General features: G+C 44.9%; 1 protein-coding gene across 2 annotated transcripts in view; it reads right to left on the reverse strand.

Moving 5' to 3' along the window:
• The window catches only part of LOC105287539 (protein vein), a 318,479-nt gene that overhangs the window by 117,626 nt on the left and 173,298 nt on the right, over nucleotides 1–27,555 (reverse strand). For both annotated transcript variants that reach the window (XM_020034337.2, XM_011353130.3), the window contains exon 2: nucleotides 11,390–11,552. In XM_020034337.2, coding sequence (XP_019889896.1) covers nucleotides 11,390–11,552 — 163 coding nt within the window. The remainder of the gene's footprint in view (nucleotides 1–11,389; nucleotides 11,553–27,555) is intronic.

A 27,555-nucleotide genomic window follows, 5' to 3' on the forward strand; every position in this document is an offset into this window, starting at 1 on the left:
GATTTTAAACAATGCTATAAAATTCGAAAAAACACTGCCAATTAATTATTCTGACAATTTAATCAACATCCCCCCGTACCTCCCGCAAAACGACAATTTAACTTCACAATTGTCTCAATTAATTAATATTAATGATTTATAATAGGCCACTGCTTATTTTTTTCAGTCCACTGCGGTTTTCCGGATGGTTATTTATAATGTGATAAGCAAATGTTTCTTGCGAGAACGTCACGCTTGGTCTGGCCATCTATCGGTCGCTTGGTAAATCAGAAAAAAAGAATATTCGACATGTCAAATAATTATTGGATTTGGCATGCCGAATCAGGTATACCGATCAAAAATCGTATTCGGGCCTTATTTGGCATACGCTAGATCAGGCATGCCAGACCAAATTTCTACTCGGGCGTACGTTTCAAGTATGCGCGATGATTTAAAAATATCGAACCATACTTTTCGAGCGTCCGTCATCACGTTGTCGCATCAGCGACACGTATTTATCAATCGAGCCTCTGATTGTTATGAAGACGCGAATTAACATAAAATTAGAATATTGATGATACAATCAATAGCGAGCAAATTTTAATTATTTTTCGATAATTTACAAATATTTTCTTAAAAATATTATATATATTAAAAATCGAATTTTCATTCAGTGCTTTCTGTGATCTGTTGCTCTTCAGCCCGTTGATATGAAAAGCGAATGGCTGAAAATCATCACGATTCGCAGCCTTACACAAAGGTTTTGCCTTTGCTTTTGCGGTGGGCCCGCAGCTACATTCGCGTGTAAACGACACACGGCATCCGGAATCCGCACGTGATCCGCGCGTGATCTCGAATCGACTGTGAAACGAGCGGACGGACATTGCGTTTCGTCGTTGCACGCGTCCGCATTTCCCGATCTGTGTCACTCCCCCCGGCGGTTCAATTTCCTTGCCCGGCAAATTTCAGGCCGCGTTGTATGCCGCCGGGCACAATGTTTGCCGGCAAATATTGGCGCCGCGATTCGCCCGCGATGCGAAGAAGCATTTATTTCGACAACGGCTGTCGTTCAGATCGGGGTTGCGTGAAGGCACATTCGCGAAATAATCATCGTGAACTGAGAAATATAGAGACACATGCTCACACTTCTTGACAATTTACCATCAGCATAATGGTCAGCAGTAACCGGCAGTAAATTTTCCGTTTATGCTATAGTGACCACTGGTGACCGATATGCAATAAATGTGCTAAAATACATGAAAGATGTCGTAACATGCAATTATTTATATTTGCATAATGATTAATAAAAGCATAACGGGCAACGGCATTTGTAAAGTAGTATTGTAACCTTAATACTTTTATTTATAAAACTTATACAAATGATTTTATATGAACAAATCAATCCAGTTGGCGTGAATGGAAAGTCAGCAAAATAGCGCGAGATAGTGGATATATTAAGAAGCCGTGATCAACTTTTTCGACGAAAACGTGAATCAAGCGTGACGGCCTCAGACATTGTCAAATTTTCGAAAAAGCAATTTCATCATTTCGATCGATCGAATCGCGAGATCGTTGTGCGACGCGACATAATCTCGCATTACCGATACGAGACAAAGAAATAATAGATGCAATCGAAATTAATTAGCAGCCAATCGCTGCTCGTCGTCGCCGGTTATTGTTATTCATCGGGACGCGAATGAGCCCGTTCGCGCGTGCACGCGATTATTTTATATTCCGATTGACACGGGGGTGCGAAAAGCTTTGTGCGAGCTACGAGCACGCGGGCATCGGGCTCGTACACATCGTTGCCGTATAAACGCGAATGAAAAGCCCTTTATTCCGCGCAAGAGAGCGCGTCTCTACGTGATTATAATTAAAAGTTGAAGTGTCGGCCGCGCGTCAAACGCGCTAATGAGCGCCAGAGATGAAAATGTGAAAATCCGTCCGGTCGGACGTGAAAATCTCCGCTCCCTCTCCTCCCCGCCAACTTCTATCTCTTTCTCGTCACACCAGTCAGCCAGTAGCGAGGATCACTATGCCGATGATCACTTTATTTCGCCATCGAATTCCCGTTGTCGCGCGCGATTTAATGAATTTCGTTTTCGCGAGGTTGCAGCTTGACGAGTATTAATTGTCGCGACAATTACACGTTTTGCTGGTACAAAGAGCACGGAGATGAGGGTGCCGTATTGTTTATAATGACGCGACAACGCCATCCCAACGATTGTTATTATTACTTCTCATTGTTATTATTTCCAATAATGCAAATTCGTTACATCTCCCTTTTCTAGATATTATTTTCGGATCCGTGCGTATTTTGTCTCTCGTTTCTCTCTTTGCTCCTGCTACAATTACTCTTTTGTAATCTCCGATTTGTATTTAGACGATAAATCTCGAGAGTTATTTCCAATCGCACTTCGAAGTGCTCTCGAGACTCAGACCTCACACGACAACGACGACATCCCCGTTTCCCCGAGAACTCATTTTGTCCGTCGGCTTAATTAACCGGTTAACATTTTATTACCGGCGAGCCCTCCCTCTCCTGGTTGGTGCTCGCTGCGATTAACTAGAGGATGGCGGAAACGCGAGTACATCGAGCAGAGCAGAACGTAACGACAAAGAGAGAGAGGCCTCATGGCGGTGGCAGTGGAATAAGTTCTTCCGCGGTGCTTCCGCTTTTCGAGGGAGGGCCAGTCGGAGCGCGAACGGCAGTGGAAGAGATTTGTGAGTGGAAACGCGGAAAATACGAGGACGTACTTCCACGGACGTGCGGATCGCCGGGCGCGAGGGGCGAGCTGGGGAGAGGAGGGCAGGTTGCGCACCGAGTGATTTATTCATCTGAGCGTATATATATACAAGGGTGAGATCGCGTATCGGGAGTATCGATTTTTCGAGCGGCGCGAGCGGATTGCGAGCGATTTGTCTTTCCTGAAGGTACTGCCGACTCCTTCTTGCTCCGCCTCCCTTCGCCTCATCCTTTTTCTCCCATTATTGTCGGAGTCGGCGATAATAATTGCCGTAGGATGACGCGCCAGACCCAAAGTCGACGATAATCTCGTTCCTTCGTCTTGGAAGAAACGAAAAGGATTTTAAATATTAAGCTTTCTCAGAAATTTTAATGCAGCGGTTCTTGCCATTGTCGCAGGGCGGGCAATACTTCGTTCCATTAATGTCTCTCGTACATATTTACGACTCATGCAGGCGCAGTCGAGATTAATATTTTATTCATCCCGCGGCCGCATAACAGCGAATTAATTTTACTCGCACGCGTCGCCGGCGATTTACTGCGCTTCGTCTCGATGTCACCTTTTTAATATCAGATTGAATAAAATGCGTTTACGTTCCCCGCGGCGCTCGTAATTATTTCACGCGACGTTGACGGTGATTTTATCGAGACTTGAGCGGTTCTTGAGGGTGGAATGGTGACGAAGAAATTGTTGGACACGTCTCGGACGAATACGTTGTTGCTCGTTGGTGGCCAAGACGTAGCCAGTTCAATAATCTGCAGCGAGGGCCAAGGCATTCGCCATTGCAGTCTCCTTTACCACCTAATTGTACTTAAAGACGGTCTTTATGTCCGCCTTATCGTGGCCACGTGGTGCAACGTATGGACTCACGCCCACGGCATGTATAACACCGCGATCAAATACGAGATTATCGTGCTGGTATACGTACTTTACGGGAAATCGATGATTCAGAATGGAGCAAATGTATCGGCATAAACGCATGACCCCGGTTTCCTGAGGTTATAAATTGCTGGTACTTCCGATACATCGACTTAAACCAAAATATTTTATATTTAGGACGGAAAAGAGCAGAGGAGAGATTTAAATATTTACCATTCTTTAAGAAAAAATGAATATTCCAGTTTTGGGCGATTTATCTTAAATCAAGCAAAGCTCGATGAAGCCTTTTAGTCTCGAAAATGATCAAAGAACTTAAGCAATACTTGCGTTATTGTATTATTGCTATCTTTGTGCGCGAACTCTTAATCGATTTAATCTCGAGAAGTTGCTTTGAAAACTCGGCTGCCTTAATTCAGCTTGCTTTCGTGAGTTATTTATCAACCATTGACAACTTATAAATTGGATTGCTTCGCGACTACTCGGGACCTTGATGGTTGTCGATAAATTCCGCCTAACCACCACGGGAGGCGCGACGGGAAGGAGGGACGAGACGGGCGGGAGAAAATAATTAAAATTGGCTCATTAAAATTTCCGTAGGGTACACACGGTTGCATTATCCGATTGACGAACGTCAGAGTTAATGAATCGGTCAGCACCATAAATCCAAGGATTCAAATTGTCGGAGATAAAACTGGCTTGTTTAAAATTTAAATGTCACTTTAAAATCGCGCGTGATATTTCCATTAGGCACCGCGTAAATTATTATTACGTGGCGTTCTCTTACGTATACTGTAGATTCTCATTTCTCGAGGAAGACGCTGCATTAGCTGAGGGCCTTTTCGAAAGTTACGAGCTTGCGTTGTTCTCGAACATCGAACTAGTTCCCAATCGTACGTGCTCGATGATACAGACAGCGGGAAGCGGAGAGACGGCGAATACGTTTTGCAATCACGCAATCGCGTAATGGCCCGCAGACGCGCCGGACAGCGCGATGTTGGACATGAGTATATAGTGCTAACGGAAACCCGATACCGACAATATACGTGCTTGTTAACGAGAAAATGGCAAGTTGGTTAGGACATCGAGTTTCAAGGCTGTGAATTGCATGACATTTTTCGTCATATTCCCGCTGACTGCTCCGGCCGAACCTCACACAGGGATTTGAGTGACGTCTAATTAACTGATCGCCACTGCCTCTTTTTTCACGTTACGAACAGATAATCTCGCGGATTAATTCAGCAAACAGGAAATGTTTATCCGTGCGCGACTTTAATGGAGAATGTTACGCAGCTGTGGTACCACCAGTAGTGAAGAGTTCTGACGAGCGAGACGAAACGCGAATAATTTGTTCCTCGGTATTTTTACCACATTGATTACTTCCGATGCTTGCAATAAATCCGAATAGATCTGAATATTTGACGAGATCTAGATCAAGAAGCTTCTTTTCTCCTGGTCCTTCTCCCCTTCCATTTCACTTCACGGTGATTCGCCGGTGTCGTTTCGTGTGTTTATTTCACGATTTGGGACACCAGGTATGCATCCGCGGCAGTCCCGGGTACTCCAGGGCGATACTCGACGACGACTACTCGCACCCAGGGAAATCTCTTTTCCGTTCGCACCATTACCGCGTAACGGCGCTTCGCTATCTCGATAAAGTCGAGGATACTCGGACACATACAAGAACGAGTCCTTCGTCCTCGTCTCCGATCCCGCTCGCGAGAGTCGGCAAGGACTCTACTAACTTCTTTTCCTTTCGCCCGCAATCATCGCGCGACATCGCCGATTCGAAGGCGCTTCCTCAAACAACTCTCTCGTTTCTCCACTTCTGTCCGCGTCGATTTCGACGATATCGGCGGCAGCGCTCGTTGTCATCGTCGTCGGTTTTCTGTCGGTTATTTCTATCTCCTCGCTGGTGACTGCTCCTCCTTAAATATTGCTCGACATCGCATTCGGAAGGTTCAGAAACGCGATACAGAATAAACTTGATTGTCTCGCCCCGATCGTTCATTCGCCCCGACTGATGTCGCTTAAAATGCCCGACATCCTGCTCGGGAAGCTATGGAGCACCGGCTGCGAGATTTTTATCCGGTACATTCCGTGCCCGCGTAGATTTTCGATAGCTCGACTATCTCTGCACCCGAAAGCTCTCATCAGTTTCCTTGAAGCTGCATTTTTCGACCCGCGCTGTTTCTCGTGTGTTAACGTCATGTTATATAATATAAAGCCACGAGATAAATATTTATATCAGATAATTTTAATGAGATGTTTTTAGCGGAGATTTACGATAACTTTCTGTCATGTTCTTATTTGAAAATAGCTCTGCTAGAGATTCGACTGGGTATTAACAGAATTTTTGTTAAGATTCTGGAACCGTTCTATTTGAAATTTGTTTTGAACACTCTCGGGTTTTTTCTATGCTCACGCATAGTCGTTAACATTTGCATTCCGAAAAGAAAAACATGCTAAAAAATGTCTCATAAAAGTTTCTTTCGCAGTTATGGTCACGGGCCAGTGAGCTCACGTATCAGTTCGATGGTGCTCAGAGACTCTGACAAATTGGCGAGATAACTACCGCGGTCGGATAATAAACGCAGTGGAAGGTACACGCGCGCGATAATCCTAGAGTAATTGTCAAGTGTAAAGCACCGCGTGTGCGGGCGAATCGATCAAAGGCCGAACGTACGCGCGCATCTTTGATGCCATCGTTGCGCGTCGCGCGAGCACACTCACGATTAATTACTGATAACAATTATCCGCAGATATTGGTACCGCGCGGGACTTCGCGTCTGATTACGTCGACGCTGCGATCCCACCGCAATTCCGTCGACGTCGATGTTCTAATTCCAACTAAACGGTTACCTAACCGATCGTGCTCTTTGATACCGCCGCCACCGTGCTCATATCAATTTGGCGTCAGGTAATTGCAGCTCCGATATCCGATCGTGCGTCTGGTCTTGCGAAAGTTACATAATGCCGTAATAATTTAATAATATTGTTATTGCGGCTCGCTTTTGTGCCCGCATTAGCTTCGTAGCTGCATGAGTGCACACGTCCTGATAGGTTCGTTAAGCTTTAATGGGTCGGAAGATGTTACGAGCTTTCGCCTTTCCACATTGCGAACGTCCAGATAACGTTAAGAAATTAAAAAAGTATTTACGAATATGAGCGGAACAGATTAAGGCAATGAAATGCATTCTCTGGGAGTCAGGGAAAAAAGCACGAAAGATTTCATAAACTACGGTTACAAAATACCAATTGCAGAAATTTTCTGTGAAACTCTCTCTCTCTCTCTCTCTCTACATCTTTTATTCTTTTTATTCTACGTTATCTACTTGCTACTCTTCTTCACACTATCTTTCTTTACTTTATATCCGCTTCTATCTTATCCTTCTTCCCTCCACTCGCGGCGATACCCTTGACAAATATCGATTCGCGTGTATAACTCGACTCAAGCCGCCCGTCTCGTCAAAATTTTCGCCCGGCCAGGCTTTCAACCTAATTGCGCGGCGCGATGTAAGGGACAGATTAAGAACTCAAAGGAACGCGAAAAGTTGTGCCAAAGAACCTTCGGCAAAGGTTCGCGGGCTCCTTCCGCGCGTTCCTTTCTTCGTCTCCTTGGTCCGGACCACCGCCTCGATGATTTTCCCCTGCCGATTTTCCCCTTGCGGCGGAACGCGCAGAAGTTTTCTTCTCCTCTCCCTCCCAGTTCCTTCCTCGCGCTGCCAGGTAAAACTCCATTACACGCAACATCAAAGCTTCGCCCTCTTACTCCTTTCCTTTCACCCCTGTGTCACCGGCGGGTCAAAGCGAACCCATAACAAGTCCCGCGAATGAACGCCGGGTGTCCTCGAGAGGTTTCGATTCCCGTAAGTCGGACGCGATCTGACGCGGACGAGATTCGATTTGGACCTGGTAACGGTATTACGTCGCGATCTCACGGTGCCTCGGAGTTAATTTCATGGAAATCATTAAGCCATCCTCCTCTGCCTCGAACGCTCGCGCTCCTCATGCATCTCAGAGCACGGCGTTCAGACGTTACTGCCTCGAGGGATTGTACGATCCCCTATCGATGTTCGCGCGGTTACGCGCGCTGACTGTTATCTACCCCGAAATATGCTCGCGGCGCGCTCGAATCCATCTGAAGTATCCCGTTTAGTGAAGTAGAACATCAATCGCATTTCGACAAGGCATGTATTAATAGTATACGATAGCCGTACATTCTGACTGGACTAGACTGTTTCACTTTGTTCCCTCATTTTTTACCGTTTATTTTTTATTATTTCGTCCACGTTCCGTTTTTCAGAGTATTCGTGACGGAGTACGTCGTTTCTTCGAGGACTGTGTCCTTCAAAACGATTTTATTCGAGCTAGCCGTTGCGCGTAGCTCCGGCGTTTTCTTTCTTGACTCTGGTCCCTCCGTTTGGCGAAGCGGTTTCCCGTGTCACATTCTCGTGCTTACCCTAGCGCGTTGCAAAGTACAAAGTGGGTACACTTATACTCCCGTGCGAGTCTCGTGAAACAGAAATATGGCAGTTGTTACATACGGAGATTCAATTTCCCACGGGAAGTACATTCTCCCACCGGCAGTATTTCGAGATTTCGCGACGCGGGTCTGTCATCTTTATTTTATTCTCGAAACTGAACAGAAAGCTAGAGCTCGCGCGCGCACGTCTCGTCTCTTCGTTTTGGTTTATACATCGTGCCCGTAATTTGACAAGATTACGAGTCTATTTTCGAGCCGAACGTTCGTCATTCGAAATTCCAATATTTCCGTCGCTTCGCTCGACGACAACGACGATCACGACGACGATCCCTGCCAAACGAAACTGTTTGCGCAGGAGCTATCGGGAACGAACGGAGCGAGTGAGATTTATCGATGTATCGCACGCGGACACAAAAGGCCGGGAAATATATTCTCGCGTCCGTCGAGACTATCGTCGATAAAATACACGCCGCCCGGTCTAGACAAGCTTAAGCGCCAGATGACAGTTTTACGTTGGTGTTCGTCGGTTATGCGAATGAGTGCCGTCGCCGTTGACGACGACGACATAGTACGCGAACAAGAAAGAAGATTCGCGGGTATACACGGTATGACTTGTATCAAATAGCGCGGACACGTTCGATTTTACGACGCCGTTGTATCTCCAGGTAACGATTACGAGCCGAATGACATTGACAGCGCGAAGCCCGTCATCCGCTGGTCATCCTGGTCGTCACGGAGGGACAGTAATTGGAAATTACGGCGGGTACACTCTTCATACAGGGGGATGATGGTACGGGGAGGAGGAGGGAATGCGCGACCGCTACAACATCGTAAGATCGCTACGGCGCTCGTCATCGAGAGGGTGTGTTTATGACCGTCCTCGTAGCTGCCTGCTCTCTTCTTCCGGTGTTCCGTACAACACGTACAATAGTGTGACTCCTTCCCTTCTTCCCTACTCTCGTAATCTCATCCTTACACAATCTCAGAATTCATGCTAGTGAATGTGCTGAGAGGAGCAATTGGATCGGCGAAACTTTGCTCGAATGAACAAAGTTTCGCTCAGGCGCGTGTCAAATCGATTGGACAAATGCGACAGTTATTGTAGTAGATTATTGGTTGATTCGCGATTAATCGAGCGATCAATTTTCGCGTTAACGCGTGATTCGTTTCAATCAGGACTCTGTTGATTCAGGATATTTGTTTGAACTGATGATTTTAGCAATTCAGCGGGATTTTCTCTCGGTTTTCCACCGCGAAGCGGCTTATTTTTATGCAATCTACTCGGTGAATTTTCTCTGCACTATTCTCTGTTTTATTTAATTAATGCGGTATAATTCATGGCACGAAAAATAATTTTCAGACGTTGAATGCCGCGAGCAGAGCCGTCCCGACAGATTTGCGGCGTGCAAATCGCCTTAACGTTGTCAGGAACGTGATCACAGTAGTGGCACGATCACGTAAGAGCGACTCCATGCCGGTCCGTTCCTATCGCGGTCGGAATATAACGGGTGGCCCGGCGAGAAAGCCGCGAGCGGCGGCGAATTTATGGGCCGACCCCGAGATTATTCCGAGACTTACGCGCCGAGGAAAAGTGCATCGCGCTAAACAAATTTATGGCACACCCGAGATTATGGTCGACGAGAAGTAGCTGGAGCGAGGGCTCCCCCGTGAGTTTTCTTCGTACGAACGTACGAAATTCTCCGGCTGTCTCGGCCCGTTTCCTCCCCCGCTTCGCCATCCCTCCGGACAGAGCCGGGCGCCCTGTGCTTTCACGGGAACGTCGATCGCGCGGCTGGATACCCACTCAATTTATTTTCTTTTCGTTAAAAAGCTTTGCTCATCCCCCACGTAATACCAGGGAAGCTGATACGAAACAAACTCCTCTGCCGCAAATAAAATATCCGATTTTCCGATCACTTCAGCGTGTAATAATTCTCGCACCGCCACCCATGTCGTGGAGGCTTTTCGTTGACGTTTCGATGACGTCTCTCGATGAATAGACATGTACGTTTTATGATGTACACCTTCTCTGCGCGCTTTTCGAGCACGACTCCGATCTCTATTTGCAATCAGGGAAATTTATTTCGTAAGGGTTGTCGTGGTAAATCCAAGAACACGGAACGTCATCTGAGAGATGCGTATTATTTTTTAATGATGCTGTATGATAATGAGAAACATTTCCACCGCGTTTTGCAAGGTCTATTCTAGGACAAAACTCGCACGTTCGCAATTTTCGTGATGACTGCTTTTTACGTTTCATTCGGCTAAGTGCGCGAGAATTGGATGTGCGTTGTTTTCGAAGCTGCTAAACGCGAGCTGTCGCCATTGCCAAGCTGCTTGCAATTCGAGTTTGAGAGCTCGTTAAAATCCATCGAACTGCGAGAGGCAGCACACGTTGCTCCTCTCCCTAATTCTCGTAGTTTCCCAACTTTCGTGACGAGAATATCTTGACACTGTACTGAGGCATTTTTCATAATTGTCTCGCAAGTTACATATTTTTATTGTGCCGATTGCAAGAAATGTATGATAACATTTTACCTTTAATTATTACCTTTAATTTTACCGTTAATTGATGCCACTAATCGTCAGAAGACTCAATAATATATCAGTTGGATAAAGATATGTTTGTTTTTTCTTAATAAGCACGAAATATATTTGCCTCCATTTCTTGTCTGTGTATAATTACAATAATTCAATTTTATAATTACATGTTGTTACATATATAAAACTTTATTTAGGAAAAATATATCTTTGTAGTTTTGTATTTCATTACACAATCGCTTTTATTATAATTTTTAATTTATTTGTTACACATATTTTTACTACATCAAAAATTTTGAGAAAATTAGAATCTGAATCATAAAAATCACAAAAAAGTCTGAACCATAAACGTTTCCTGTATTATTCCGCAACGTGTATCATTCCACACATAGATATTCTGAATCACGTGACGTCTTGCATAAACTAAACGCTCAAATCAAATCCACTCTGTTATCCTATTCGCTGACGATTACGAAGACTGTTCTCGAGACAGGCATTCAACGGTGTATCGATAACCGTTTCGGAGTTGGGGTGTCAGTCGTGTTGCGCGAATTTGCGAGGGAACAACGTACACGTCGCTACGGATATCTAGAATTAACTGTTCGCCATAGTCTGAGTAGTTTGCTCGGATGTGTTATTACGAGGGGTGTATGTCGGTGCGCCGAAAGCTGACATCGAGCGCGGGATGGCGCGCGGAATGGCGTAGAAGCAATCGCCGCGGGTGCACGCGGCTAGTGATAAAGTCTTTGGTTAGGCTCACCGTTTGTGCTGAATCCTGAGGCCTCTTCGAGGGTGCAGTGGTACACCGTCCTTCAGCCAGTGCACTCTCGGGGGCGGCGAGCCCCGCGTCCTGCATACTAGCTTCACTCTCTCCCGTAACCTCGCTATCGAGTCCCTGAGTTCGGACAACTTAACTTCTCGCACTGAAATCAAAAGTTGGACAAGTTAACATCTCGCTGCATATGCCTCTCTCTCTCACATATGTCTCTCTCTCTCTCTCTCTCTCACACACACACACTCTCACTCTCTCTGTTTTCTTTCACTAGAAAACTTTAATTAATGTTCTAATAATTAGCGATAATTAAACTAAAGAGACCCGTAATTAGATTCGCCGGCTATTTTTACGAGCAACATTCTTAATTAGCATTTTAAATACTAATGCGTATTTTTATTTTTATTCTTAACTTTATTTATGTTCTTTACTTACATAATTATAAAATTTAGTCTACATAATGATCGCAATTTTTAAACAATTCGTTAAATAATTTTTCCTGATTTTATTTACGTGAGAATTTTACGTGAGCGTAAGAGCCAGCTCGCAGAAAGTACTCCACTGGAGATTTTTCAGGTGCAAACGATGAATGCCGCAACTCGCGTGTTTTCGCGAGCGAAACGGAAAAATAACGGAGCCGCCACGAGCGCTCGCACCGTTTCGACAGATCGTGCATCGCAGAAAGAGCTCTTCCTTTCGACAACCGGATACAGCTATATGTCGATTTTGGCAAAGGCTTGCCGCGTCGCGTTTCGGCCAGGGGACCGAGCGACATATCGCAGCATCGTTCGAGTATCGATTTACAATTTCGTTGCTCCAGAATGCGACTGTAAAAACGATCCGTGTGCAGAAATACACGCCCGGTGCACATATGGACGCGCGTCTATATGCGATCCGCGGATCCGCGTTATCAGATATCTCTCGCAGACTTGCCGTAATCGTGCCTCACGTCGAATTTCGCTAAAAGAAAAAAAGAAAGAAAAAGTAGATGCCTGAGTCAATTTCTGCAACCCGTCCTCCCCCCCCCCGTCCCAAGTAAATTGCCGCGACCCCATTGTTTTAGGAAAAACGTGGGTACTTCGTATCGGTCCCGAACGAATCTAAACGAGCGAAAATGAGAGGGTGGGCAATCGCGATGTTCCGTACGAGCTCGCGCGACTTTTTTCCGCCGTTAAAACCAGCGAGTGCGCGAAACACGGGGCGACTCGACAATCGGATATGGTGGATAAACGCGGGGAAAGACCTGCGTTAATAAAAACGACAGCAGTGTCCCGCGGCGAGATCGCGTGATTCCGAAGGCAACGATACGGAATCGCCGGTGGAAATACAACCGGCCACGTTCAATGAGCCCATGTCGTCCGTTATATTCACGTCGCATGACAGGGAATGATAATAAGGCGCCGTTAGCGAAGATTTCTTTGTTGGGCACTGCGTAGCGCGGGACGTCGCCGTCGTCGTTTGATTTATTATGTTTTCACGTGCATACGCGCAATCCCACGTCCACCGTAAATACGTTTCTCGTCGCGTGTGTCGCGCTCAAGTAAAATTGATGTCGTTCCGTGGATGCGATTTTACTTTGAGGAATCGAACGTGAACGGAGCGCCTGCCGACGACCGCGCTCCTCCCTCGGAGACGCTAATTGATCGATCGACTGATCAAAGTATCGAGTCGGGAGGCGTGAATTGATAATGCGATCGGAAAAGTTGCGCCGATTCCTTACTCGAAGGATTCGCAGGGACAAAACACTTTGCACGTCCGTTGAAGCAGAGAAATCCCTCGAGTTTCCACTTGATGAAACGTACAATTTGATGATTAAACGATAGAGTATGATGCAGCGTTGATTTTCTATAATGATATATTTGCAATAATTCAGATTTTTCAAAACGTTGCTCAGAATTACGCTTTAATGCCTCGGCATTATATTGTTATAATATTTATTAACGTATCTTTTGTGGCAATATATAATCAGCTTACGGAGAAATTCCAAGTTACCTCTTCCCTTCTCTCCTCCTCCTCTTTCTCCATCTCACCCTTTGGTTACGTCCTCATTGCTCGTAAATCCGTCGTGGCGCCTCGTCGAAGGCGTGATCGATAGCACGCGATTTGCATAACAGATTCTTCACTTAATTGGAACACGGCGGCGGCCACGATTCCTTTGATTTAAATCGGTAGTCGTGCCGTTTCCCCCAGACAGATACCCGGATACCCGGAAGAACCCTCGCATCGGAAACGACGCTGTCGCTCCGTATTTCGTTCCCGCGAGTCGAGGATTCTCGCCTGACAGTTAAATGCATTACGCAAGCGGAACGCTTCCGCGAACATTACGACAACCACGCGGGGATAACTGTGTCACAGGGAAGTTTATCGAAAACGCGACGAGGGGTCCCGATTATGTTTGACGTCGTCGTGCCGTACGCGAAAACGCCTAAAGCGTTTAATATGCCGCCCCCGCCTCATCCTTTCGTCTCTCCCTCACCCCCTCAGCGCGCCGTATATCGGAACGCCAGACTCGACATATGAAACGGAGAATATTACGGGGAACGGGGGTTGCGAATTGCGTCAGCGGTTTTGCGACCTTCCGCAAGATCCGCCGCTTATTAGCACATCGCGACGCGAAAACGTGCGTGCGTCATTTCCGCTCAACCTTTTTCGGACAGTCGGCGAAAAATGACACGGCGAATCGTGATGGTTTTCGTTTCCGAGCCTCGTCGATGGATATTAAACCGTGGGAAGCTCATCATTCATGAAACTGACTAAACGTAAAGTCACGGGGTTGGTTATTCCGCCTTTGTTTCACGGTCGGAACGTGAAACCACGCGGAGTAGTATCCAATTTTTTAATTGCAATTAACACATGTATACCAAAATTGCATTCTTCAAGTTTTGGGCACTCCTGGCTTTTTTCAAATACTGTGTTTCATGCATTCATTTATTTAAAAATTAATTTCTGCGTTTATTTTCTATATATCGTGAGCAACACGTTCGTTAGTCAAAAATGTACAATGTTTAACTGCAGAGATATGTACAGCATGTTCGTTTTTCGTACACAATACGTCGAGATATGTTTCGCTGAAAAAAAACAGAAATAGCTTATACGAGATACAATCCAGTATTCCTCGTATTTTATTTCTCTCGAAATTCACTCCTTAATTCTGCTACTTTAACTCAAGACATTCCCAGAATTGACATACCGATTTTCATTAATTAAGAAACCAGATTCTTAATTTAGCAGAATATAAGAGGATAAGATGAGAAAGACGGAGGGAGGTGGAAAACGCGAAGGGCGTAACGCGAATGACTGAACTCGTATGATTTTCGTGCGGATTTTCTGGGCGCAGGTGCAGCGAATTCGATCGGTGCATAACCAGACGGCAGTGCAGCAGTCTGCCGACGTTGTCAATGTCCTTTAGCGACAAACCGCGTTATCGAATCCTTGTTCAAAGACACAGATTTCCCAGTCGCTTTTTATTCACGTGTACGTCGTCGAATAGGTGCGCGCTGCCTTTGTGTAGCCGATGTTCGCGCATCTACGAGAATGGAAAGTGCGGGCGATACGCGCGTAAAGGGAGATCGTTGCCAATAAACTTGGCGAAATGGTATTTTATCAGCATAATGATATTGATGCTGGAGATTAAATGGAATTAGTGTAATTTTATTATTCCCTTTAATTTTCCCCATCAATGCTGATGCACCTGCAGCGATACATATCGTTTACTTTCATATCTGATAATTAATTTCAACCTGTCACATTGACTCTCTCTCTCTCTCACTCTCACTCTGCCGCTTTTATAATACAATACATCATTGCGCGAATAAAACCTTAATAGAATATTTTGTTGCATCGCGCGGAACATTAACGTGTCCCGCATAAAAGCGTGAGTAATGAATACGGTAAAGAAAATTATTATCACACATGACACATACCTAATTGTATGTAAATACGAATTATCATCGTATACGTGTGCGCGACGTGCATCAACACGAGTTCTATAGATGTCTCCAGTCAATTGCACCCTGATCTGTATTTTATTTCACTCAACGAATAAAATAATAATCGAAATACTGACAGAATTCGTTTGTCTTCCATTCAACGCATTTTACTTGAAATAGACTTCTATGCGTGTCTCGCGCCGTGCAATTTCGTCTGCTGTTCAACGATGCGGCGGAAATATCCCTCGTCAGGATTCGCAGGGCGTAGAAAAAAAGGACGGGAAGAAATACAGAGAGAAAGAGAGCCGGAAGCAGGATCGCGGCCGCAACGAAAGCAATTTTCGGCGCGCGTAAAAAGCGCCGTAATGCAGTTACGACGTCGCGGCGGTGCGTATCATCGACCGTGACGGTAAACGGCGATCCGCGGCGAAATTTGTATAATGCCCCCGCTAACGCCCGCCGTATTTTTGCTCGCAATATTAAACCGAATTAAGCCGCGATGCTCGCTCCGTTCGGCCCAAGCCGGAAGCGCTTTCACGCGTTTCTTTCGCTGAAAGCGAGAAAGCCGGAAGCTGGCCGGTCGATTGCGGCCGGCGCGGTATCTGAAATTCGCTTGGCGGCGAAGAGGATTTTCCCATCTAGATCCCCTTGAAAAACGAGCAATCGGCTCGTTACTGATCGGTTACAAAACTATCCGCCTTTAGGAAGAAAAACTATCGTCACTTGTGGCAATGAGAAAAATAAAACGATGAATTAAAAGTGCTTGGGATACATGTAAGCAGGCTGCTAATGATGCGGCAAAGTTTGAGTAACTTGGATATTTCATTATTTATGTACGCAAATATTTTGAGAAATTTAGATGTTTCAAGTTTTGTATAATTTTTGACATATTCTGTTTATAAATATATTATATTAACGGAGTAATGTTAAACAAGTAATATTGAGAGGTAGCTGTAATTATTTTGGCGCACATACGTGCACTGAAACGCGTGAGCGCGTTTACGCGACCGAGAGAAAAAGAGATCGGATGCACGCGGTGCAAAGAGAAACAAAAAATGAAACGGTCAGCAGAGAGAAGGTGGTACTGTTGCGGTATTCCCACGGGGTGTCCGAAACGTCATTTAACAATTAGCGTACCGGCGCGACGCCGAAATTCGAATTTAAACGGAGCTCGCGGCGGACTCAATCGGAATGGAATTCGAGAGTACGAGGATTTATGCTGAAATTCATCGGTCGAAGAGACCGAGCGAACTGCCGAGAGAAAAAAAGGGACTCGATGGAGCGTCAGGTGCAGGGCGCCGGATAATGACGCCCGGCGCGAATCAACCTGACGAAAACGCGCGGAAAACCGTTTTACCGGTCCGCTCTTCGCCTCGAGTAATTAACTTTTCATCGGACGTGCCGCGTCTCGAAATTCGAGGATACTCTTTGCGAAGAAGCGGAGGAAGAACGTGTCCGTAGCGTAACCTCGTTGCTCTAAGTAACGGTTTCGCTAGTATCGGCTAACTTCGATCATGCTTTAACCGATTTTTTGCTCCGATATTCGCACGTGAATATCCGAACAATATTTTATTACCACGTTTTAGATGACATTTCTCAATTGATGCATACACACAAGTAAAAAATTTAAATTTTTAATCATGTTTGTCCATGATTTGTTGTTGAGACTTATGTGTATAAAGGAAACTGATGTAAGTGTAAATTTAAAGTACCAAAATCATAAAAACGAACGAGTGTAGATGAAGACTCTGTCGGAGCAAAATCAGGAATACAATTTTTATTTGAAACATTCCCGAAAGTGTATGTTCGAAGAAGACGAATCGACGGATGATCAGCAATCTACTTTCCCTATACGTTATTCGGTGGTGCGCGACGCGTGCATCACTCGGATGCGGATTCAATATTAAAGAACATCCCCTTGTAACACAATATCATACGTCACAGCGAGACGCATTTCCCTTCAAAGAGATGAATCTGCCAGAAGCCTGAGTGTCTTGGACGAAAATCCCGGTGTTCTCGCTCTCAGATTCGTCAGTCCGTCGCGAAACGTTAGCGCGCGCGATGCGCGACGTCCAGGGGTGAGTCGCGCGCGGCAAAAGAAACATCAAAAGCGCGAAGAGAGGGTGAGCGAGCTGGAAAAAGTGAAGTACAGCGGCCGGCAGTCGCGGCGTGTCGTACGTTGTCGCGGGCTTGAAAAATGCCGCCGCGGACGAACGATGCGGAGAGGGTGGCGTTTTGATTAATGAACGCCATCGCCAAAAGAGCAAAATAACAAATAGCGCGCGAGTAACGGGAGTTGCAGTCGCCGCCATCGCCACCGCTGCCGTCGCTCACCCTAGCCGGCACCGCTGTTTGATTCACGGACACCCGCGTTGCATGACGGCAAGAGGGGATAGCCGAATGCACACGAGAGAAATGCGGGCCTTTTATCGTGACTCGAGGGTGGTTTGCGTCAAGTCGTCTCGGTCGAAAAGTCGGTCTCACCGTTTCGCCCTCATGGCTATTATGGTGCTTTAACGTTTCGCACAAAATTCAAGAATCGATTTTGCTTTGTTTTGGGTGTAACGGACATCGCGAACGGACAACCCTCGCAAACGCGTGACGAGAATTCGCGCTTCCGCCAGGAGCATGCAAATGCGTTCTCGCACGCGTGATCTCGCGGGTGTTTACGGAGAAAGGATATTTTGCCCATCACTAATTGTGCTGCAGCAGAGACGTTGTTACTGTTATAGCAAATGACGAACGTTATTATTTTATATTATATTGGACTTTTCATGACATACTCTGATTCTAAGTAGCAACGAATTTTTATTTATTTTTTATAATGAACTAGTAACACAGGCGCGCGCTATTTTATTTTTTATTTTTTAATTTTCGAGTAATAATATTCATCTATTATTTATTATATAATAAATAACACAAATCCTATTCTAAAAAAGGCGTTAAAGGTGTTATTTAATTATTTCATCGTGTTTCATCAATACAAATTGGACAGAATTGACAGCTGCCGTTTTCACGTTCCTAAGAAATAATAAATAAAATTGTCAATATAACCGCACTGACAGCCACTATAACATTTTGACATTCGCAACACGAAGTTCAAGTCACACGAAGTTCGAGCCAAGTGAGAGAACCAATCAGCGTCGCGGAAAAGAGGCCTCAATATTCGATAAAAAAGAACTTCACGATGTTAACACGCCTTTTTTAGAATAGGAGGAGGAGGATACGATATTTGATAACACATAGAAAGATTTCAATAGTGTACACGCTACAACTAATCGTTGCAACATATTTTACTGTACACAACAATTAATTGCTTTTATATACCAGTAATATATCATTAATATACTATTAATATATCGTAGCTAGATATAGATATTTATGTCTAACAGCTGTTACACTTGTAATTAATCTAATTTGATCCTGCTTAAAGAGGTTTAGGTTACACTGAACTGAAGTTTAGATTAGTTACCAAACCTAGTTTCTCTGGTTAACGAATCTTTGTTTTTTGTATCCTTGTTTCGGAGAGCGCGAGTCTCGATTAAACGCGAGTCCGCACAACCCGTTGATATGACACTATGAGGTTTGCACCTTTATTCGATCCGGATAATCATCATTTCCAGTTCAGGGGATGGGTAAGCTATAGAGAGAGGAGAAGGGGGCAAGAGTAGTTCCGGTTACCCGGGCTGTAATCGAGTCCGCGTGGACACACGGGCCGACGAGCTATGATCAGCTGCGCGGGGACCGTGTGTGATTACCGATCGCTGTCAACAGATATTTAATCGTCCGCGTCGATTAATTTTCCTAGCGCATTTATCCGTCCCGTGTCGTTTGATAACGAAGCGGGGTAATTACCACGCTAATAACGGGTTAATCGAAACGCACGCCAACCTTCTAAAAGCCTCGCTTTATCAGATAAAACGAGCAGACGTGCCGCCGCAAATCTCCGCACATTCGTTCCGATTTTTGATTTCGCTGGTGACCGCTGGAAATCCTGTTTGCCAAAACTCCGTTAAGACGGAGCGATAATAATGAACCGCGTATGAACTAAGAGCTAACTGTTGTTCTGTATGTAAATCAATTCGATGATTAATTCATCTTTAACTAGAATTAAGACTGATTTGAATGAATGGAAAAAAATTTGACTGATTTTGAAGACGTTATACGGTATTATGTTTAGTAAATTTTTATGGCAGCACTTCGAAATCGCGATATTTAAATTTGATATTTTTAGAGAAACGGATGAAGCTAGAAGCATCGATGTAATTTGCACGCCTATTATGTATGTGTACGCAAGCGAGGTAACGAGCTCAACTTTCTCCCCATCCTTTTCGCAGTCGTCGTTCCATCCTTATCGTATCGATCCTTCTCAACACGAGAGTAAAAGAAGATATCGAGCCTTACTGCGCCATGAAAGTTATCCGATTTGCTCGCGGTAATTCCCGAACTCGCCTAGCAAGCTGTAAAATCCAGCAACTCTTTTGGGGTTGTCCGTTGGTTCTCCGACTATTACTCCACCACCGACTATATGTACAGTGGCATATGGAACCGTGGAGACATCGTAGTTCGTAATCAGTCATATGTCGTGCCAAGAGTACGGGAAGATTAATACTCCAGGCTGAAGCGTCGCATAAATATAAAGATCCGCCGCGTACGAAAATTCGATCATTTTTCCACGCGACGCTTTATCTTTCTTTCTACATTTTAGAGATCTACTTTTTGGAAGGTAACTCAAAATTGCAACTGCGTGTTGGAGAAAATTATAGAAATAAATAAAGAACCGAATAAATATTTTATGAAATAATAGTAATCGTTTGCATAAATAAAAATGAATAAACAAATGCATAAGTAACTTAAAATCAAAAGGTGATTATACAGAACTATAAAATTGGTATTTGGTAAAATTAAATATTAAATGTTATCCATATCGCCCTAAATAAAAAATAAAATAAACAAATTAATATAAAATCTCAAACTTGAAGTTATTGGTGCAAGCGCGTCACTAATGAAACTTAACTCGAGTCAACTAATATTGCGCGGAGTTTTCACGCGGCGGCCCCGCTAACAATCGATGCCAGCAATCACGATTATAGGGGCTCGTTCGGAAGAAGGCGCCCAGACACCGGCGGCGCCTTCTTCTCATTAGTTCGGGGCGAGGGAAGATTACCACCGCGGCCGGAACGAGCCGTCGGGAAAAGGAAAACGCAATTTCTTGCCGGTGTTTTTCGTTTTAATTGCGGACGGGCGAGTTAACGAGATGGCGCGTTACCGCGCGGCCGCGTTGAGACAAACTTATTCTCGTTTCGTTTTCATGAGGCCGCGAGTAACGTTTATGCCCGTGACGGGCATAAAGGGGATGATTTGAAGAGCAATTCGTCGCCGAACTCGTCACTGGCGCGGTTTCCCTAAATGGCCAAGTCGTTAAATCGACGCGCGGCGATAGGCATCGCAAACGAATTTATCCTTTACTCGTAAATTCCGTCATCTGCGTATTATTTAAATTTCGCTCTATGCTTTGTGATTAAAAATACCAAATGTTGATGTATTCGAATATTTAATTCATATAATTTAACAGATTTCGTCATAGCATGAATCAGTGTTGTTTTCGCAGATTTTTATATGAATTTTAATTCAATTCCTGACGTGCCATCGCGATTTCCACTTCTGATCATTTTTCGCGTTTTTTCATCCTACAAGAATTGCGCCGTAAACCCAACAAATTGGAGAAGCGATAGCGTGATATCGTGCAATATTGTGTGCTTGACGAGCGCGTCGCAATCGTCGACTTTCTGATTAATAGACGTTCGTGTATATGGCATTGACAATCGATAAATCGCGTACCTCATACGACGTTTTGACATTAGACGTGGTATTTTGTAGTCTATTAATTCTGGAGATTCAATAATTGACATTTCAAGAATCGAGTTACGCTTTATTCAATTTCTCACGAGTATACCATAGTACAGAAATGCCAAAATTATTCAAGATTGCATATACAGAATCACGATTGCATTTATAGACTATTGATTATTGTATCAGTCTCAATCGCGTTTCTTTTTCTGTTCGATCGATTTCCCCCACTCGTAAGCTATTTCAAGTCAGTTCTACCACAAGTATTTTAAGGAAAATCAAATAAATATCCGCACAATTGATTACATCACATGGCGAGGCATTAATACTCTTAAGGAATTATAAACATGTAATTTAAAATCATCAATGTATAATTAATTAAAACTTGGATACGATGGCGAAATGAAGTAAACTATTACTCAGAAACAAACCTCGGTTCTACTTCTAATCTCAATTCCGTCTTCGCGATTTTAATCTATGTTGATCGCACGCTTAAAGCTGCGGCTTTATGAACATGTGGGTACACCAGCCGAAATCACGATCGCGCCACATAGATCCGGACGACTTGTTAACATTTACATGTGCGAAAATGCAGACGTGCGCGCGCGCGCGGAAGCGCGTTTCCGCTCCTTGTATGACGGGGAGCAGTAAACTTCTTTTTCATGAGCGCCGTTTCGCCGGGGCCCTTCCGCATTGTCACCGCCCACGATACGCATCTTATTGCCTTTTATCGCACCATGGACCACCTCCCCATAAAACCACAACGTAATGGTCTAATTTGTCGTCCCCGCGGAATGGTTCCCGCGTGCTCGCGGAAATAAAGTTATTTTTACAGAGATGAGGTGATTCCCCTCGCTCTCGCGCATTCATTTTCCTCTCCATTCCCGCTCGCCATTTCTGCTTTCTCCCTTTTCTCTCTCGCTTCCTCTCCCCATATCGCTGATCCGGGAAAAATATCGTAACGTGCACGGGCATGAGTAAACAAAGCGAACGAGCGAGAGGAAAGCGCGCAATGATCGCCGGCCGCGCCGGTTTTCCGCCGTATGCAGTCGCCGAATCGCTGTCGGCGAATCGTTTCGCCAATAATAACGCGATAATTGCGCCGCGTGCTTTATTTTCTGTTTGCCGGGGTATCGCGACGCGATACAATATCGATGCCGTTCCTTTTTGCGTGCGCGAAACCGTCCGGAAATACGCCGGCGAACAATGGGCCGGAAAATGCGAGCCGAGAGAGGGAAAATCGGAATCGGATCCATGCGGCGCGTGAAGTTTTGTCAAACGCACGTCCGCTAATTAATTTTCCGAATCCCAAGTAATTAGGTCGGCTATTAAATTCGGTTGTTCGTGCGCTGATCGAAGCATATTCCGACCGAGCGTGAATGAGGAGAACCACAATCACGTGAATCGCACTCGCGATATTGACGATGATCATCGCGGATCGATGCGATCCTTCTTGCAGTGTTTTTATGTCGGCAAGTCACGATTTTATAATATTTGTATGATAATTGCACGGTGTGCTCTCGAGCAAAGGCAGGGTAAAAGGGAAATGCGGTTGCGTGCGCTCGCGACCGATGTGTGACATCGGAGATGCATCATCGCGTCGTGACGAATTGATGCGATCCTCCCAGCGGCTTTCACGCCGGCGGGCCGCGATTTTATAATAATTCGACGGTGCTTTTTCATCCGGCGATTTACGAGCGCATCGTCCTCGCACCTGCGAAGAAGGACACAAGAGGGAGGAAAAAAAAATGAAAGGCGTGACACTGGCGGTGAGAGAAAAAATGACAATGGGACGCGATCGGGTAGCGAGCGAGCGAGCGGACGAGCGGGCGAACGAGCACGTGGCGTAACTGTATAACGCGCGCGACGTTCAATAAACTGCCTGTGGGTCCTTTTTGCGCGGCCGCGATATTTTATTTACCGGCAAAGTGTATTTGAGCACTCGCTCGCACCGTCGGCACGGGAACGGGGAAAAATGCCCGCGGAAAAAAAAGCGCGCGCGCGCCTGCGAGATTTTCGAGTACTCTCGAATTCGTTCTGCGCGTGCGACCTGCTCTCACCTTTCGTACTATGAATCTTCCCACTTCCCTTTTTTCAATTCCCTCACGTAATCGCGACCAATATTGTGAAACGTAACCGCGTCTTTTGAGACCAAGAGATAAATTTTTAGTGAAATCGCGGGGGAAGAAAAGCAATATAACGCTTCCGAGTTAGTTGAAAGAGATGAATTTTTTCTGAAAAATGAGTCTGAACGCGGTGTCAGTCATATAGTTTAACGTATAACATATTTTATAGCTAACTTTACGGTCCCATATATTTTATATATCCCATATATTTTATCAATACTATACTAAAACTCCGGAAATTTTATATGCTTTCTTTTCTTGATAGCAAATCGTTGATAATACACACACATACACGAGATGCACATCTGCAAGGAATGATTTTTTCATGTGACAGGTTCATATGGTTTTCTCGAGCTATTCGGCAATAATGAAGAGATTTCGAAGATATTCTCGTAGTAATCTTGCACGAATACTTGCTACGTCGAAATCATGCAACGATGAATTCTGCCGAAACTCCTCCTCATTGCTGCTTCTTGGCTCGATCCAGCCGAGCCCTAGAATGCTTTTGAACTCGCGTTTATATCGTTTACACGCAATGTCTCATCCATGATCTACGTAATTTACCGGCCATTCTGTCTTTCGCGCGAAACCACGTGATAATTCGCGTCTCCCTAGCGTCCGTGTAGTCGAATACTGCTTTTTTGTCGCTCGCAATTGCACGTTGCGAATTTTCATAGCAAATTCCATTACGTTGTGTACCGCTTCATTACCGTAGTACTGACTTCCGTCGTTTGCGTCGGTGCGTGCAGTGGACCATCGCTGTCCGCATACATGACGCGTTGCAATATTGTGTATCTTTGATGATCGCACGCGCGTATAGAGACTAAAATGTAACTCGACGAAGAGACGACTATGGAATCTTGGAAGTTTTGAGATTCTAATCGTGGAAGCTTTCAGAAACGTTCAAGTATTTAATTCATGTGGCGTAGAAATATTAAAAAGATTCAATAATGTTAGTTATAAAATATGTAAATATATGTACATGTTTATTTTCGCTTGACATACGTAATGTATTTATTCTGATAAAAAAAATGATTTTCGATACAATGTAGCTAAAAGTAATTAAAAGCCAACGTCTTTGCACGAGCGATTTCATTGATGTACTCAAATATTCCAGCGTTGTAAGCGCGGTTATATTTGCCAGAAAAGCACTCGTTTTGCAGAAAGTTTCCCGGGCGAGACCAGGCGCGAGTTCTCTTGATCGTACTCTTGAATTTACACGAGGCTTGTAAATAAGAGCAATAACAATAATGCTGTCTAGTAAGGCTCGCTCTAGTCTAAAATTGAGCGAACGAACGCGCGGAGCGATATACGTGCGTTTGCACGGAATTATATGGACCCACGAAATTACGCAAACCAACGCGAAACGCCAGTGCCTGTGAATAATTCGCGACGAATTATCGCGCTATATTATGGAAGTCTTTTGATCACTTTGCCACTCGGAGTAAATCGCGAGTCTGTTTCTGCGTGATTCTCTTTCCGTCAACGACGCCGCGAATCATAAAAAGGAAACTAGGAGTAAACTTTGCAGCATCCTGTGCAAGATGCTCTAGAAAATTCTCGTCATAGATAAATCACAATTTTACGCTCGTCTGTTCTCCAATTGTTCTTCCAGTCAAAATTCAGAAGGCACGTCAAGTCGAAAATCAAGGGATGCTTCGAATTAAACTTCAAAAGCTGATAAAGAAACAACGTATATATATTACATAATATTGTACTTCATCATTCCACTTTTCACTGGAAGTTTCATTTACGATTTAATTACTGGGATAGTTTTTGATGATGAGGAAATTGTGTCCCGGAAAGGTGCACAACGTAGCACTTTGCCATTATTGCGCGCGAATTTTCTTGACGCTTTGTACACTCAAGCGAGCTTGGATCGTAAGAGCGCTGTGTAACGAGTACTCGTTGACAGAAGACGTAAGTTTCCGGCTTGCACACGCTTTGTGAGCGAGGTCGACGAAGGACTGGTGAATCGTACGTGCGAGGCGCAGAAATTGTAATTTATCGATGTGAAGCAGCTCTCTCTTCGTCTTTCTCTTTTTCTTTTTCTTGTAAAACGTGCAAAAACATAGCTCCTTAACTGGTGAACTCTGGCTCTATTCTCGCGCATTACTCTAATTAAACGACGATGGCGGCGACGGCCGAAGATAGGTAGAGGGTGCAATGTAAATTTACAGAAAGTTCGGGCAGCTCTTAAACAACCGGCTCCAGTATCGTGCATCAAGCGAAGAAAGGTCGTAAGATAACAGACAACAGCTTTCCGTCAATCAAGCAACATGTTTTGCTTTCTCGATTTGCAGTTAATTGCGAGAAATTGGATTCATTATGAGCATCATTATGAATTATCAAATAGCAGCCGATCAAAAGTTCCTGGAAAGTCGCATAATTCTCTGCACGTATCGTGCATGACGTTTCACATGCAATTTTATTGAGGTTGATTAATATAATTGTTCATATGATAATAGAAAGTATATTAATTATAATAAAACATAAAAATAAAACTAATTTATTATATAAATGTGATGGTAAATATCTGAAACAAAATAATCTTTTTCGTGAAAATATAAAGTAAATTTATCGTAAAAACATGTGCGATGAGAATGTCCTATAAAAAATAGCGAAAATTGTATTTAATTCACATTATTCTGCCTACGCATAATTAATTTTCGCACAGTAATTTTGTATAATTTTGTGTGACTTCCTCGCTTGCAGTTGACGCGCATCTCTCCCTTCTTCTTCTGACGACGCCTTTCTATTTTAGTTTCTCGTAGATTAGAACCGGTAGCACGAACCTGCGCTATTATTAGGCGACGCTGCTTCTCTAGATCGTATTATTTGTTTGATCTCCCTTTCGCTTTCTGTCTGTCTCTCTTTTGTGCATCTTTGTGTTTGCGCAGCGCGTTTGTGCGGCGCCTAGTTACGCGTCCCATCCCGGCGTGAGATTTGCAATTATGTGATTGTTCCCGCGCGAGTGTGCGTTAAAATGTTCCGCCACGCCGATTCCGATAATCAAACACTTGACTCTATTATTTCAGCAATGGAAGACGACGGACAAAGAACAGGCTGCGAGAGCGCCGCGAGATATTCCTGTTCGCAGCTCCAAAGCCACGAGATTTTACGAGCGATCTTTCATTTGTGGAGGAGTTAGTATCTCGCGTGTGCTGAAAATGCTAAACATTCGTGACCAGCTTAAAGAAATGGCTTAAAGGAAACTCTCCCTCTTGGGGGAAAAAACGTGGGCGTCGTCTTTGAATCGCGTTCGCGCCGGAAGTAACCCAATTCCGAGCTCGACCAGCAACCTCGTGTCGTTCGTGTCGTAATCGACCTCTCGACGACGTTTGACGTCGTGAGGCGAATCCGCAGGAAGTCGGACCGTGCGCAAGCTTGCGAGGTTTGGTTCAGCGATAGAACGCTCGAAAATGTCTCGCTTGATGCTTGAACTTCGGTTCCGACTTCATTTTGTAGCTCCATTTTATCTTGAGCACCTGGCACACTTACGTCTTACAATTTCAAGCGAATCTGACAGCAAATCAGATTCGTGCGTCGATCGCATCGAAGGAAACGTCGCTACTTCTAGCTAGAAGTTCGTTTATCGCTTTCAGAATTCAGACCGTAATGAAGAATTCTTGCTTTTTACTGTTGTTACTTGTTACTTTATTCCCTTTCTGAGGCACGCGTTTCGCACCTTAAGTTTTAAACGATTAAAACCCGCGAAGAGAGTGGATGCCGGGCGGTCGCAAGAGGGTGGGAGGCGGACGTGCGGCGAACATGCGACACAACGCGCAACGGGATGCCGGCCGGCGTCGATTGTTTAATCGACGCTACTCGAGATTAGTGGCCGGCGCCGCTAATGCGCGCCGCTCTCTACACTACGGTGCCATTAAGCGCGTACTTAATGCCACGAGCGAGCAGATAGATAGATAGAGAGACCGAGAGGTGCGAGCGAAAGAGCAAGAGGGCGAGAGAATACCAGCGAGCAAGCAAAGGAGGGAGAGAGAAAATACAAGCGAAGTGCGACAAGGAGGGCAAGGGCGAGTGACGGAGAGGGCGAGAGAGCGCGTGAGGGACACCCGGGGTTGTAGCTGCAGGGATCGGCTGAAAGCTCTTTTAGCCGGCCTGAGGACGTGCGAGGGAATCGAGCGCGGCGTCGTCTCGACAAATCCGTTTAGCTCGTTCTCATTCTCCACTCGCCTCTTGCATCGCGCTCGCTTGGTTCACCCGCGGTGGTGAACTTAATGCCTGCCGG

This window comes from Ooceraea biroi, chromosome 5, assembly GCF_003672135.1.
Source record: "Ooceraea biroi isolate clonal line C1 chromosome 5, Obir_v5.4, whole genome shotgun sequence".
Taxonomy (NCBI): domain Eukaryota; kingdom Metazoa; phylum Arthropoda; class Insecta; order Hymenoptera; family Formicidae; genus Ooceraea; species Ooceraea biroi.